Here is a 13115-nt window from a genome sequence, read left to right as displayed (position 1 = left end):
TCCAACATCTTTATCAATGACTTGGATGACAGAATTGGGGGCATACTCATCAAATTTGCAGATGACACCAAATTAGGAGGAATAGCTAATACCCCAGAGGACAAGATCAAGATTCAAAATGACCTGAACAGACTAGAAAGCTGGGCCAAAGCTAACAAAATGAATTTCAACACGGAGAAATGTAAGGTAGTGCACTTAGGGCGGAAAAATGAAATGCACAGATATACAATGGGTGTCACCTGGCTGAATGAAACTATGTGTGAAAGGGATCTGGGAGTCCAAGTAGACAACAAATTGAACATGAGTGAACAGTGTGATGCAGCAGCTAAAAAGGCCAATGTAATTTTCGGCTGCATCAATGAAAGTATAGTGTCTAGATCAAGAGAAGTAATAGTGCCACTATATTCTGCTTTGGTCAGGCCCCACCTGGAATAATATTGTGTCCAGTTCTGGGCACCACAATTCAAAAAGGATGTTGAGAAACTGGAGCGAGTCCAAAGGAGGGCAACTAAAATGGTGAAGGGTCTGGAAACCATGCCCTGTGGGAGCTGGGTGTGTTTAGCCTGGAGAAGAGAAGGTTAAGAGTTGATATGATAGCCCTGTTTAAATACTTGAAGGGATGTCATATTGAGGAGGGAGCAAGCTTGTTTTCTGCTGCTCCAGAGACTAGGACCCGGAACAATGGATGCAAGCTCCAGGAAAAGAGATTCCACCTAAACATTAGGAGGAACTTCCTGACAGGAAGGGCTGTTCAACAGTGGAACAAACTCCCTCGGAGTGTCGTGGAGTCGCCTTCCTTAGACGTCTTTAAACAGAGGCTGGATGGCCATCTGTTGGGGATGCTTTGATTTAGATTTCCTGCATGGCAGGGCATTGGACTGGATGGCCCTTGTGGTCTCTTCCAGCTCTATGATTCTATGATTTTTTTAAAATCCAAAAAACAAAGCTTGATTTTTGCTATTTTATATAAGGAACACCATTTATTACACGCTGATATATAATGGGCCTTGAACATCCAAACCCCAGCAGATACCAAGGCCCAAGTGTATTTTAGATTTTGTTGTGTGGCCAAGATGACTGCAAGCCCTTTAATCTTAGGGATTCAAGATGTAATAGTGACTTGCTTCACATACAGGAAGAATGTCTCAGGGAACTTTCTTCTTTACAGCAGGGATAGAGACCTTTTGGCCCTCCAGATGTTTTGGACCTGAGTTCCCAGAAGCCCAAGATATGGCCGATACAAAGCAATTATGGGTGCTGTTGTCCTTAAAAAAAATAGACAATGAAAGATTCTCCACCTCTGCTATACATAAAATAGTGCTCACTACTTGTCAGGTTTTTTTGCGGTTAAATGGACAAGTTGATGAATATTTGCAACATATTGTACTTTGGATTCTCATCTAGTGCAACACTAAATTTCTGCTTTGGTAATTTATTTCAGCAGTGCTCACTTGGAACCCTTCACTAACATCTCAGCAGATTCTGTTTTCTACTGCTATATGGTGTGTGTGACATTTGTGTGCCAACCTCAAGTGCCATAAAGGATTTGTTGAACTCTAAATGTAACAAAACACAAAACAAGTGCTATGAGGCTACAGAGAGTTAAAAACAGACATTTCAGTGACAAATGCACAGGCAGAAATACAACATATACAGAATCAAATGCTTACTTCTGGGATCCTCCAAACTGATGTTCCTTGTTGATGTGATATTCCGATCTAAAACTGGAAAAATGCAGTGGGAACTGATCCCTTAGAAGGCATTCATTACATATAACACATTCCGTCATAGACAAATGCCAAGCTTTTCTTGTGCCTCTGCTTGTAGTTCATTCATGAACAGCTTATATTGTGCTTCTAACAATAATTATTACAAGAACATCAGTTCAGATGAATTAGATTCCTACTCTACCTCCCCCTCATCTTTCTCAGGTCCAAATGTCAGTTTATGTATGAGTGGAATGCATAGATGAAAACTGGGATATATTTCTTTTTGCCTGAGCTTATGTGGAAGAGCAAGATTACAGTCCTCTTCTCCTTTTGCTGAGCTATTGTGTGCAAACTACATTTGCACTTTGAACTCAGTTTGCAGCAATTGAAGTAAGCTGAGAACAAAGGGGGAAAGTGGGAGGAGGTAGGAGAAACCAATACATGTTAAAAGCAACTGCAATGATGGAACAATTGAAGGTGTAGATCTTTATTTCACTCACACAAGAATGAAAAGTTTTTTTCTTCACTGTGTGAGTTTAAGAGATCTTTTGCATATATTTCAACAATTAAAAAAACATTTTTGGATTATTCCATATAAGTTTCATAGAGGATTTTGTGTGTGAAACCTCCTCCCACAGAAAATTTTGTGCAAAATACCATGTTTTTGAGTGCTGGTCTTTTCATTCACACATGAGTTCAAAAAAAGGAAAAGAAAAAAAAAAGAAAAGAAAGAAAGAAGGAAGGAAAGAAAGAAAGAAAGAAAGAAGAAAAGGAAAAGGAAAAGAAAAAAAAGAAAAAAGAGAAAGTTTGTGGCACATTGTAGAATCTTTTGGTAGAGTACCTTCATATATTGACAACACATTTTTATATCATGGACTAGAAAATGTGTGAATATCCTTTCCATTCTAATGCAGGTGTTTGCTACAGTAGCCCAAGAGGGTGCTTTGAAATATTGGTCTTCTCTATGCAATTGCCTGGAGATACTGTATAAACATAATATCTTCCCTGAGCCAAAATCTCTCCCTGCTTGTAACTCACAAGTGGGTCCAAGCAGAACATTCCTTGCGCTTTGTGGATCAGGGCCAGCCCTGAAGGCTTGGAGAAGGCCCTTTTATGGTAGCATTTCTCCATTAGAAATCAAAAAAGAAATAAAGGAGCCACAACCACTCAACTCATAACAAAACAGAGGAGGGAACACAAACACAGACCCTGGAATGTGTGTGCCGGCCAGGGAACAGTAATCTTGAAGGGAGCCCTTGGGTGGGAAGGCAGATCAAATAATTAGGAGTATGAAAACCTCTTCTCTGCCCTGAGTAGGATGATAATGCAGGAATGTGTGTCTGACAGGGCAGGGCACAACATGCAAAGGGGAGAGTAAACATTTTCTTATGGACTCTGTTTGATCACTTGGTGAATTGATGGAGACATGGTTGGGGTGGTGGTGGTGCAGCAAATAGTTTTAGAAAGTCAGAATTTGAGAAACGTCTGCCATATATTTTCAATGCTATTAGATAATTAGCTAAGGACACCATTGCTAAGCTTCACTGCACTCTGGCTTGAGTTATCTAGGTAAACTATGAGCCCCCAAATCTGGTACCCAGGTAGGAAGCCTTTGCAATCTTTCAGTCCTGTTGTGTTCCTCACTTTGTTTTGTAGGCTGCTTCCAGACCTCAGTTTATCCTGTGGCCAAGTGGCCCCAAAGAACCTTGTTGTATCCCAAAGATATCCATTTATCAGTGGTAGCTTGCTCGTCTGACTTTGCTGTATTGATAAGACAGTGGTGGCTTACGATAATCCATAAACATATGTTTTTTTATGTGGTAAATCAGATTATCTTGGGTACTTTTCAGGGACCACCAAGAAACATGAGAATACTTAACTCTGTGTGTACCTAACTCTTCTTAGGCAAGGAATCCCTTAGAGGTGGTTTTGACGGTTCCTTCCTTTGACATATAGCCTGCAGTACCTGATATTCATTTATAGTCTCCCATCCAAGTACTAACCAGAACTGATTCTGCTTAGCTTCTAAGATCAGACAGGATCTGGTGCTGTTAGAGTATTAAATCATCTGAGTAGTCTTAGTCATTTTCCTATAGTTGTATTGGGGGGGGGGAGCTAAGAAAGAGGAGATTGTTAAAAGAGTGATTGAAATTTGAAGAAAGGTATGTGGCAAGAACCAGTGTTAATAACATTAAAAAGAACACACCAAGGTTATATGTGCTACATATCATATGTGTATTGGTTATGGCTAAACTGAAGTTGTCCTTAATAGATTTCCTATCTGCCTGGTATAATTGTGGCCTTGAAGGCATTTCTTCTTAATATCTGACTAGTTCCTATTTATGAAGAACCCATATTGTATATCTTTATTTGATATCTGAGAATATCTGAAAAATTAGTACTGTATCAGTATTTGATACTGAACAGTACTTGATGGCTAGCATGCAACAGTATTTGGTATTTGATAGTGAACAGCTTGATAGATTTCATATCTGATGCCTAGAAAAGCAAAAAAAATCAAGTTGAAAACTGTAAGCTTATGCACATTTACCTGGAAATAGGCTCCACTGAATATATAGGGATGTACTTCTCAGTAGACATGAATGCAGTCGTTGTGCCTAAGCTTGCCAGGAGCACAGAGTTCTAGGACGAGACTTACTCTCGTGAATCAGTGTGAGTTTATTTGCTGGAGACCTCATAGTGTCATCCAGAATACAACCCTACATCAGGAAAACAGAGAGAGCAACCCCAAGCTGCCAGAAACACTTGAGTCAATGAACAGGAGCAATTTATGGACCAGCAGCCAGGCGTCAATCATGGACAGTCATTTTGATGCACTCCTTCCCCTGACAACCTTTGCAACCCATGTTGCTGGATAATCCTGATGAGAAATATATACCAGTGGACCTAAATATCATTTCCCTGCTGGCCCTTTCTATATCATCCCCTCATCATACTTTCCCTTACTCACACTTCCCTCTCACCCCAGCTGGTATCACATTCATCACACACACTGAACCTGAATGAGGGGAGAGAAGAGGGGTCACCTGATAAGCCCCTTTTTTACTCTCCCCTCAGAGTCCCAGAGTTCTGAGGCCAGAGAGAATCAGATCTTATGAAGGTGTGACAGAGGAATCCCTATCTGCCACTCTCAAGCAACAAAGAAATGTGTGGTATTGGCAATTGTGACCATGACTGAGTGGACCTAAAGAAACAATGAACTGATCCTGAAAGGGAAGACTGCTACCCACTCACTCCAGTAGGCCCCTTTTGTCTTGGACAGTGGCTTGACAAACATTGGTGCAGTTTCCCTTCTGGCACCTTCTCTAAAGATGGAATACTTTCATGACTTGTATAAGTGTTAAAACTGTTAAAAAGATAGCTTGTAAGAGTACAGGAACCTGCCTGAAGTAAGAGGATTTATCACCCCACAGAGGATAGGGTGCCAGTTGTAGTTATTGACAAGTGATTGAGGTGCCGGATGGCTCCTATATATGTGAGGAAGGCACCTGAGTTGGAAAGACATAGGATATGGGATAAGAATGCCCTTTTCCTGGGTTGGCCATGGTCCATAGAGCCCCTTTCCTGTTCTCCTAGTGAATTTTATAACAATGCCTGGCACAACACAATCTTTATGAGCTTTCTGCTGAATCCTACATCCTTCAACCTGTGTGTCTTCAGTGTGAGAAGTACTGTTACATGCCCTTAGTTGAAACAGAGCAGTATTAATAGCTGCTATGCTACTGGAGAACAATATTCAAAGAGAGGATTGAGTGGCATACTGTAGTATGTTACTAATTGGCCAGTGGCTGTCAGGTTCCCCCCTCCCCATTATTTTCCTTCCATGTTTCAGAGACCATTGAGTTGTTGTTGTTGATGATTGTGTTTTATGCCTTTTAAGTTGACTCTAAGTTATGCCAGTTCTATGCTTGAGATTTTTTGGGGGGCAGGATTTGTTCAGAGGTGGTTTATCCTTACTGTCCTCTCAGGCTGACAGAATGTGACTTGTCCAAGTCACACAGTGGGTTTCTGTGCCTGAATGGGAATTTGAACTCTGGTGTCTTGAAGTCCTAGACCAGCATTCAGACTGCTACAACATGCTGGCTAATAAAATAACATTTCTGGTTGCACAAACAGTTCCTCCTGTTTTTGCCTCTCTATCTTCCTCTCTTGCCCACATCTTCTCTGAATATAGCAGGAACATTGTCACTCCCTGTTTCTTTTCTTTCACAGTTATTTCTCTGTTTTGAGGTTTCCAAAATAGTCTCCATGTTATTCTTTCAAAAAACCAATTTAATAATATTTAATTTAATAAAAAATTATTTAAAAACCAACCCCCCCCCCAAAAAAAACCAAACCCAAGAGTGTTGTGTGACTCCTTAAAGCAGCAGTTGGGGATCACCACAATATGAGGAACTGCATTAAAGGGTTACGGCATTAGGAAAGTTGAGAACCACTGCCTTAAAAGCTAGTGGATTAATAACCACCAGCTAAATAGGTTCCACAAATGCTCATGCAATGCTAACTTTGTTGCTTTGTTGCTTGTTTCAGGGTTGTCTTTGTTGCTTGTACCAGGGTTGTGTTTTGACACAGGACAGTAATAATAATCATAAGCTGCAGTTGAGTTGTTTGCTTCTTCTCTTCATTGGATTTTATTCCTGGTTATTACATTCTTCGCACGATTTCTGCAGAACTAATTTCAAGAAAAGCCAGTTTTCATTTTGCCAGCTTTGCTGTGCTTTTGTGAAAATTATTCTGGAGGTTTTCTGGAGAAAGTACAGAACATCCTTCATGATTTGGGATTATTTTAGTCTTTGCTTGGTAAAGTGATTGCATAACTTAATAGAGCAGAAAAGAATGAAACATTGTCATGTCAAATGCTGACACTCTGTTTTCTCAGTCAAAAATAGTGTTTAGCCCTGCCTACCAGCAAATTGGAGGTCAGATCAGCATTTCAGTTCCTGGTGAGAAGACCTTAACATACATTGGAAGGATGAAGACATGGGGCAGTCACTGTGGCAGGAGGAACAATACTGCATACAGGGGCTGATGGGGAAAGAGCAATTTTAATTTTAATAAGCAGGAACAAACTAGATCAGATTAAAATTCTGACTGATGGCTTCTTGTTGAACCAACCAGGCTGTGGTGTTGCTATGATGTCATGCTGAGATGCTTCTTTTTATGTGTAGATCAAGAGCATTGGTTCCAAGTGCATCCTATCCAGCAAATGAACTTGCTTCTTTCTCCTACAAGAAGGCTGGGGTAAAGCCTGCCAAAGTGTTCAAAATATGAAATATTTCTCTTTCTTTTTAAACTCTCAATGTGTTGATGCCCTCTACTGTTTGGAATTTAACACTGTAATTAGTTCATTCTGCAGCAGTATAGGGCTGTGGGCATTTCCCATCAGATGTAGTTCAGGAGTTGTTTGGGGGAAAAGTAAAAAAAAAAGAATTGACAGGTTATAGTAGTGGAACATCTCACCCGTCTAAAAAGCCACATGCAGTTGCCTATGGAAATGACTGGAGCTGCAGCGTGGATGGATCAGGTGTTTATTTGGCATCTGCATGGGGAAGGGGGGAGTTCTCCCATCTCCTTTTGTTCTTCTGCAAATGTTCTGTAACATGACAGTTTAATTTACTGGATGTGAGGTTCCACTTTGTTTGTGGCCACACTTTTTTACTTTATGGTGTCTTTTATAAGGACATTATGATCTGCCTGCCTCTCCCCATCCCCCTGACACATGTTATGGTGGATCAACCAATGTGATGAGGATTCTCCTTTAGTTAGCTCTCTGGGTGGCCTTGAGCAAATCTTTTTAACAAAGGAACTGTTAAATGGATCTGTAATTGGTTGACCGGCCGAACCCAAAGGGTGCTCAACAATGGCTCCTTTTCATCCTGGAGAAAAGTGACCAGTGGGGTCCCACAGGGCTCTGTCCTGGGCCCAGTGCTATTCAACATCTTTATCAATGACCTGGATGACAGAATTGGGAGCATACTTATCAAATTTGCAGATGATACCAAATTAGGGGGAATAGCTAATACCCCAGAGGACAGGATCAAGATTCAAAATGACCTGAATAGACTGGAAAGCTGGGCCAAAGCTAACAAAATGAAATTCATCACGGAGAAATGTAAGGTATTGCACTTAGGGCAGAAAAATAAAATGCACAGATATAGGATGGGTGACACCTGGCTGAATGAAACTATGTGTGAAAGGGATCTAGGAGTCCAAGTAGACCACAAGTTGAACATGAGTGAACAGTGTGATGCGGCAGCTAAAAAGGCCAATGCTATTTTAGGCTGCATCAATAGAAGTATAGTGTCTAGATCAAGAGAAGTAATAGTGCCACTGTATTCTGCTTTGATCAGGCCCCACCTAGAATATTGTGTCCAGTTCTGGGCGCCACAATTCAGAAAGGACATTGAGAAACTGGAGCGTGTCCAAAGGAGGGCAACAAAAATGGTGAAGGGTCTGGAAACCATGCCCTATGAGGAACGACTTAGGGAGCTGGGGATGTTTAGCCTGGAGAAAAGAAGGTTAAGAGGTGATATGATCGCCCTGTTTAAATATTTGAAGGGATGTCATATTGAAGAGGGAGCAAGCTTGTTTTCTGCTGCTCCAGAGAACAGGACCCGGAACAATGGATGCAAGCTACAGGAAAAGAGATTCCACCTGAACATTAGGAGGAACTTCCTGACAGTTAGGGCTGTTCGACAATGGAATGCACTCCCTCGGAGGGTGATAGAGTCTCCTTCCTTGGAGGTCTTTAAACAGAGGCTGGATGGCCATCTGTCAGGGATGCTTTGATTTGGATTTCCTGCATGGCAGGGGGTTGGACTGGATGGCCCTAGTGGTCTCTTCCAACTCTATGATTCTATGATTTGTTATTAGCCTACCCAGCAGGGGTATTATGTCTGAAAATGTAGTGAAGCATTTTGTGCATTGTGTAATATAATAGAAAATTTAAAAAAAGTGAATGCCAAAGCTTCTAGAGTCTTAAGAGTTTTTCTTCACCTTCTCCTCCTTTTGCAAACAATTGTCCCCTCAATCTCAAATTCCTGGTTGTCCAAGTCAGAGTTTAGAAAAGATACTTCCCCTGCTGGCTGAGTGATTCTGGGAATTGTAGTTCCAAAAAGCAAAGTTTCCAAGGCCTGGTCTAAGGAAAACAATCACAATCAATTGTTTCTGTGGCAAGCGGGTAAATACAGATGCCCCCATGTAACATATATTTTATATGTGATCCAGAAATATGATATTTATTATTATTATTAACCTTTATTTATAAAGCGCTGTAAATTTGTAGGCTGGTATCAGGTTTATTCACTGACTTTGAAATAATGGATGCAGAATCCAGATAATAAACAGGGTTTGAAGGCAGATCACCCTCATGTTCTGAGGTTTCAGTCACTTTTTATTTGTGGCCAGGGTGAAAGGCTGTCTCCCGTGATTTGTAGCCTGGGTAGAATTTAGGGTCACTTTCATATTCTGTCTTATTTCAAGGAACATGCATGGTTATCTGAAATTGCTTCTTCAGAATATCACAGACCAGAGTGATTTGTCTTTTATTTAGGAATAGCACCATGGACTGAACTGCCTGTGCAACAGTGCCAACAGAAACTTTCCTCTATAATGCTGTTCTGATGATGTCTGCAACACATTTATGTGACCAGTTCTTTGCCATTGCTCTGTGGTGGTTAGAGTGTAGTGCAAAGTTTAGAGGGAAATTAGTGTTATATTTTCAGTCAAAATTTTGAGTACTGGAACTTTATAAAATGGTTTTCATTGGGCATTTCCAATGCACAGAGTAAAAAGAATTATCTCCTACTCAGAAACAGAATGCTTTGACTGTAAATTACCTCCTGGTTTCTACAGCCTGGTTTTGTTTTGCTTTCTCTAAAGGCTTTGACTGTGAACATGTTCAGCTGCATTCACAATATTGACGCACATTTTGGGCATTTATATGCAACAGATGTGCAAAGATGGAAAATGGGATTGGCAGGATGAATTTTAATTTATTTAAAACCTGTTTACCCTGCCTTATTGGACAGTCTTTATAAGGTGGTTTACAACTAAATAATTAAAATAAAAGCAATGCAGTGAAAATGTATAACAATACAATATAAAACTAAACATCAGGTAAAAAGAGTTAGAAGCCATCAAAACCTAGCTTTAAAAGGGCTAAGTGAAACAAAAGAGTTTTCATGGTCACCGAAAATGGCCAAAGAAGGGGTTTACTGAGGTTGCAGGATAGGGAATTAGAGAGATTTGGGGCCATCATAAAAAGGTCTCTCTATTTGTATTTATTTTGTTTTTTGTACTTCATGTGCTGGGTACTATAGTTTGATGAGTGCTTGTTGTAATTCCTTGAGTTTGGCATCCCTGTCATGTGGGTCTGAGTACTGTAGATGCAATTGTATCAGAGGGCTTGGCTGTAGACTGTGGATCTGGTGGTGTGTTCAGGGTGGAAACTGGTGGCATCTAAGTATGTGTGCAAATAAACAAGGAAAGACTTGTGCCCAGGACTGATCTATTACAGAACAGATTGAAGAAAGAAAATGACATTAGCATCCCATTAGTGGTCACATACAGCTCCCAACTAGGATCACTCAGGCACATGATCAATGAATTACAACCTATTCTGGACAATCATGCCACTGTAAAGTCGAAGGCATTCATGGCCGGCATCCATAGTTTTTTATGGGTTTTTCGGGCTATGTGGCCATGTTCTAGAAGATTTTTTCCTGACGTTTCACCAGCATCTGTGGCTGGCTTCTTCAGAGAATGCTTTGCCTGGAAAAAGTGGGTCTATATATACTGTGTGAGCCTGGGAATGCAGGAGTGATTTGCATGTGTATTGTTCTGTGCTGATGGCAGGCCTCAGGCTGGGAGGCTAATGCAAAAGAGGATTAATGTCTGCTAATTGGTGATCATTATCTGCTGGGAAAGCCCCCCCCCCCCCGACTCTCTGGACCAGACCTATGGTAATTGTGCGGGTTTTATAAAGCTTTAGAGGAACTGTCTTCAGTTCCTTCATATTGCTCTCCTTGACTCATTGTTTATTAGTTTACTGCCCAGTGCTTTTGTAGGGATATATAATTCTTCGATTATAAATCAGTCCGTTGTATTATTTGTGTTCCCCAGCAAAAGCTAGTACAGGAAGACATTCAAAACTGCATTGCCCATACTTCCATTAAACAAGCTACTTATTCAGCTGTCTTTCCTTCAGAACATGATACCTTTGCACATGGCAGGTTTTGGTTGTTCTTCTCTCTTGTTGGACTGATAGCCCAAATAGGCTACTATGCATACATACTCCCTAGATTCCAGTCTTGATAAGAGCCTTCACCCCTTGGCTGTTGTTCTGGAAAGCAGGTTTATACAGGTTGTTACAGAGGGGTCTTGAAATCTCTGTATACTTTGGATCCTTCCCAAGCCACTGTTCATTGGTTTGGCTAAATATTCAGTTGCTTAGCAAGAAGGGAACGTATAGATGGAGCTCCTGGGTGGGAGGGTGGGGGTGGTTACACTGCACAGATAATGCTCAGGTTGTTTTTCTTTTCCTGTACTGTGTGAATCCTAATGTTGGGTTTCCTTTGTGTTTTTCCTTTTAGGCTGCCACGCCTTGCATGCCTGCTGGCAATCATGAACTGGTAAGTAATTTGATTCTACCTTTCTTTTGATTTTTGATTTTTTCCTGTCCTCTGTTGTTGCTATCTCAACCACCAGGTGAAATTTGAACAGAAGGATGTGAAAAGATGGGCTGCTGGAAGGCCTGAAAATTTGCAATGGGATAGAGTAAAATGTACCTAACAGATGAAAATAGGCAGAGTTCAAGACCTAAAAGAAGGATGAGCTGTTTGGAAAACACATGTATTATATACACTAGTACAGTTACATTTTCTTGATGTTCTGTGGATTTTCAGTAACATACTAAGCTGAGATGGGGAAAATAAATGCTATGAGGAAACAAAGAATGATTTTATTGCATGCAAGAAAGGTATGCTCCTTTCCTTCATAGGGAAAGAAGAGAAAAGAAAAGAAACTGGGGATTATACATAGTTGTACTCCTATGTAAACATGCTTAAGGATTGGGTTGCACACTTATTTTACAATGGTATAAATCTAGTTCTGCAACCAGAGTTAATTCTGTGTTTTCTTTCTTGAGCATCTTTATCACCTTCCCCCAATCTGACGTGCTCTAGCAGTGCTGAACTACAACTGCTCTCCAGCTCTTAGAGGTGATGCTAGTTTTAATTCAGCATATCCAAGGAGACCCTGTTTGGTGAAGCTGGGTGTATAATACAGTATATTCGTTTGGACTTTGCATTAGTCCCATGAAGTCTTTCTGTCCATTCTTTGAAGCATGTAGCATCCTAGTTCCTACATTCATTGTCTGCTGTAACCAAGAGGGTAAAAAAAATACTATTACCACATATATACCCATACATACACACACTCAGACCTGCCTTTCATACAGGTTAACAAGAAAACAATGGCATCCATTTGCATACTATATAGCCTTTGTTTTGTACTTGTTTTCAGTCTGTATATCCTGCTCTTCAGCCTCAAGGATTCTAAAAAAACCCACATATTTCTTTATTATCATGTTTATTTATATCCCACATTGCCATTAAAGAGCCATTATCCCGGGAATAAACAGGCAATAAACACCAAGAAATAATTCATGGAATTTCCCCATGAATGATTTGGTGCTGTTTATTGCCTGTTTATTCCCAGGATAATGGTTCTTTAATGGTGACATTGTGTGGAAATCTTTATTGCTATTGCAATAACTGTGTTAAAAATGCAAAGATAGTTTATACTCAGTAAGCGTAGCAGTGCTGCGGGTGGGAGGGGGGAAGAGAATGGGGCAGAATCTTGCCCATTCCAATCAGATCAAGGGAAAGTAAACTGCTGCAGCATCTCCTAGCTTGTAAATTGTTTATCATTAATAGCCTTTCTCATTTTGAACACACACTAATGTTGTTTGGCCACATATGTCCTGATTTTCATCTGTGGCAATATTGGAGGGTATAAATTATTTAGACATGATTAGCCTCTGTTTTTTGTTTTGTTCTGTTTTCATGTAAGAAGCGTCCAGCCTTCAAGAGTAGATTATTTTGGCAGATTCCATTGCTCTCAAGTCTGGAAGGGTGGGGTTAGCTGAGCAAAATCTCTAAATTGGTTTGTAACTCCTGCATATGAAAACCACCCACATGCTCGTCCAATCATTCTGTGGGCCCCAGTCTGGCTCTGTCAAGTCTGACTAAATCAAGAGTTTCACTTTGGAAACCATGTCCTTGGCTCACCCAGTGGGTGGGTGTTGGGTGTTGGGTGGGAGGTGTTTGGCTTGGGGGCTGTGCGTGGACAGCTGTGCAGAAGGTCCATTTGCACACCCTAAAG

At 40.7% G+C, this 13115-nt stretch overlaps 1 protein-coding gene across 8 annotated transcripts in view; it reads left to right on the top strand.

Moving 5' to 3' along the window:
* TNS1 (tensin 1) overlaps nt 1-13115 on the top strand; it is a 431204-nt gene that overhangs the window by 246338 nt on the left and 171751 nt on the right. For all 8 annotated transcript variants that reach the window (XM_042473744.1, XM_042473728.1, XM_042473736.1 and 5 more), the window contains one exon: nt 11324-11362. In XM_042473744.1, coding sequence (XP_042329678.1) covers nt 11324-11362 — 39 coding nt within the window. The remainder of the gene's footprint in view (nt 1-11323; nt 11363-13115) is intronic.

The sequence above is a fragment of the Sceloporus undulatus genome, chromosome 1 (assembly GCF_019175285.1).
Source record: "Sceloporus undulatus isolate JIND9_A2432 ecotype Alabama chromosome 1, SceUnd_v1.1, whole genome shotgun sequence".
NCBI lineage: Eukaryota > Metazoa > Chordata > Lepidosauria > Squamata > Phrynosomatidae > Sceloporus > Sceloporus undulatus.
The sequence above is the reverse complement of the archived record's forward strand: the minus strand, read 5'-3'. Positions and strand labels throughout refer to the sequence as shown.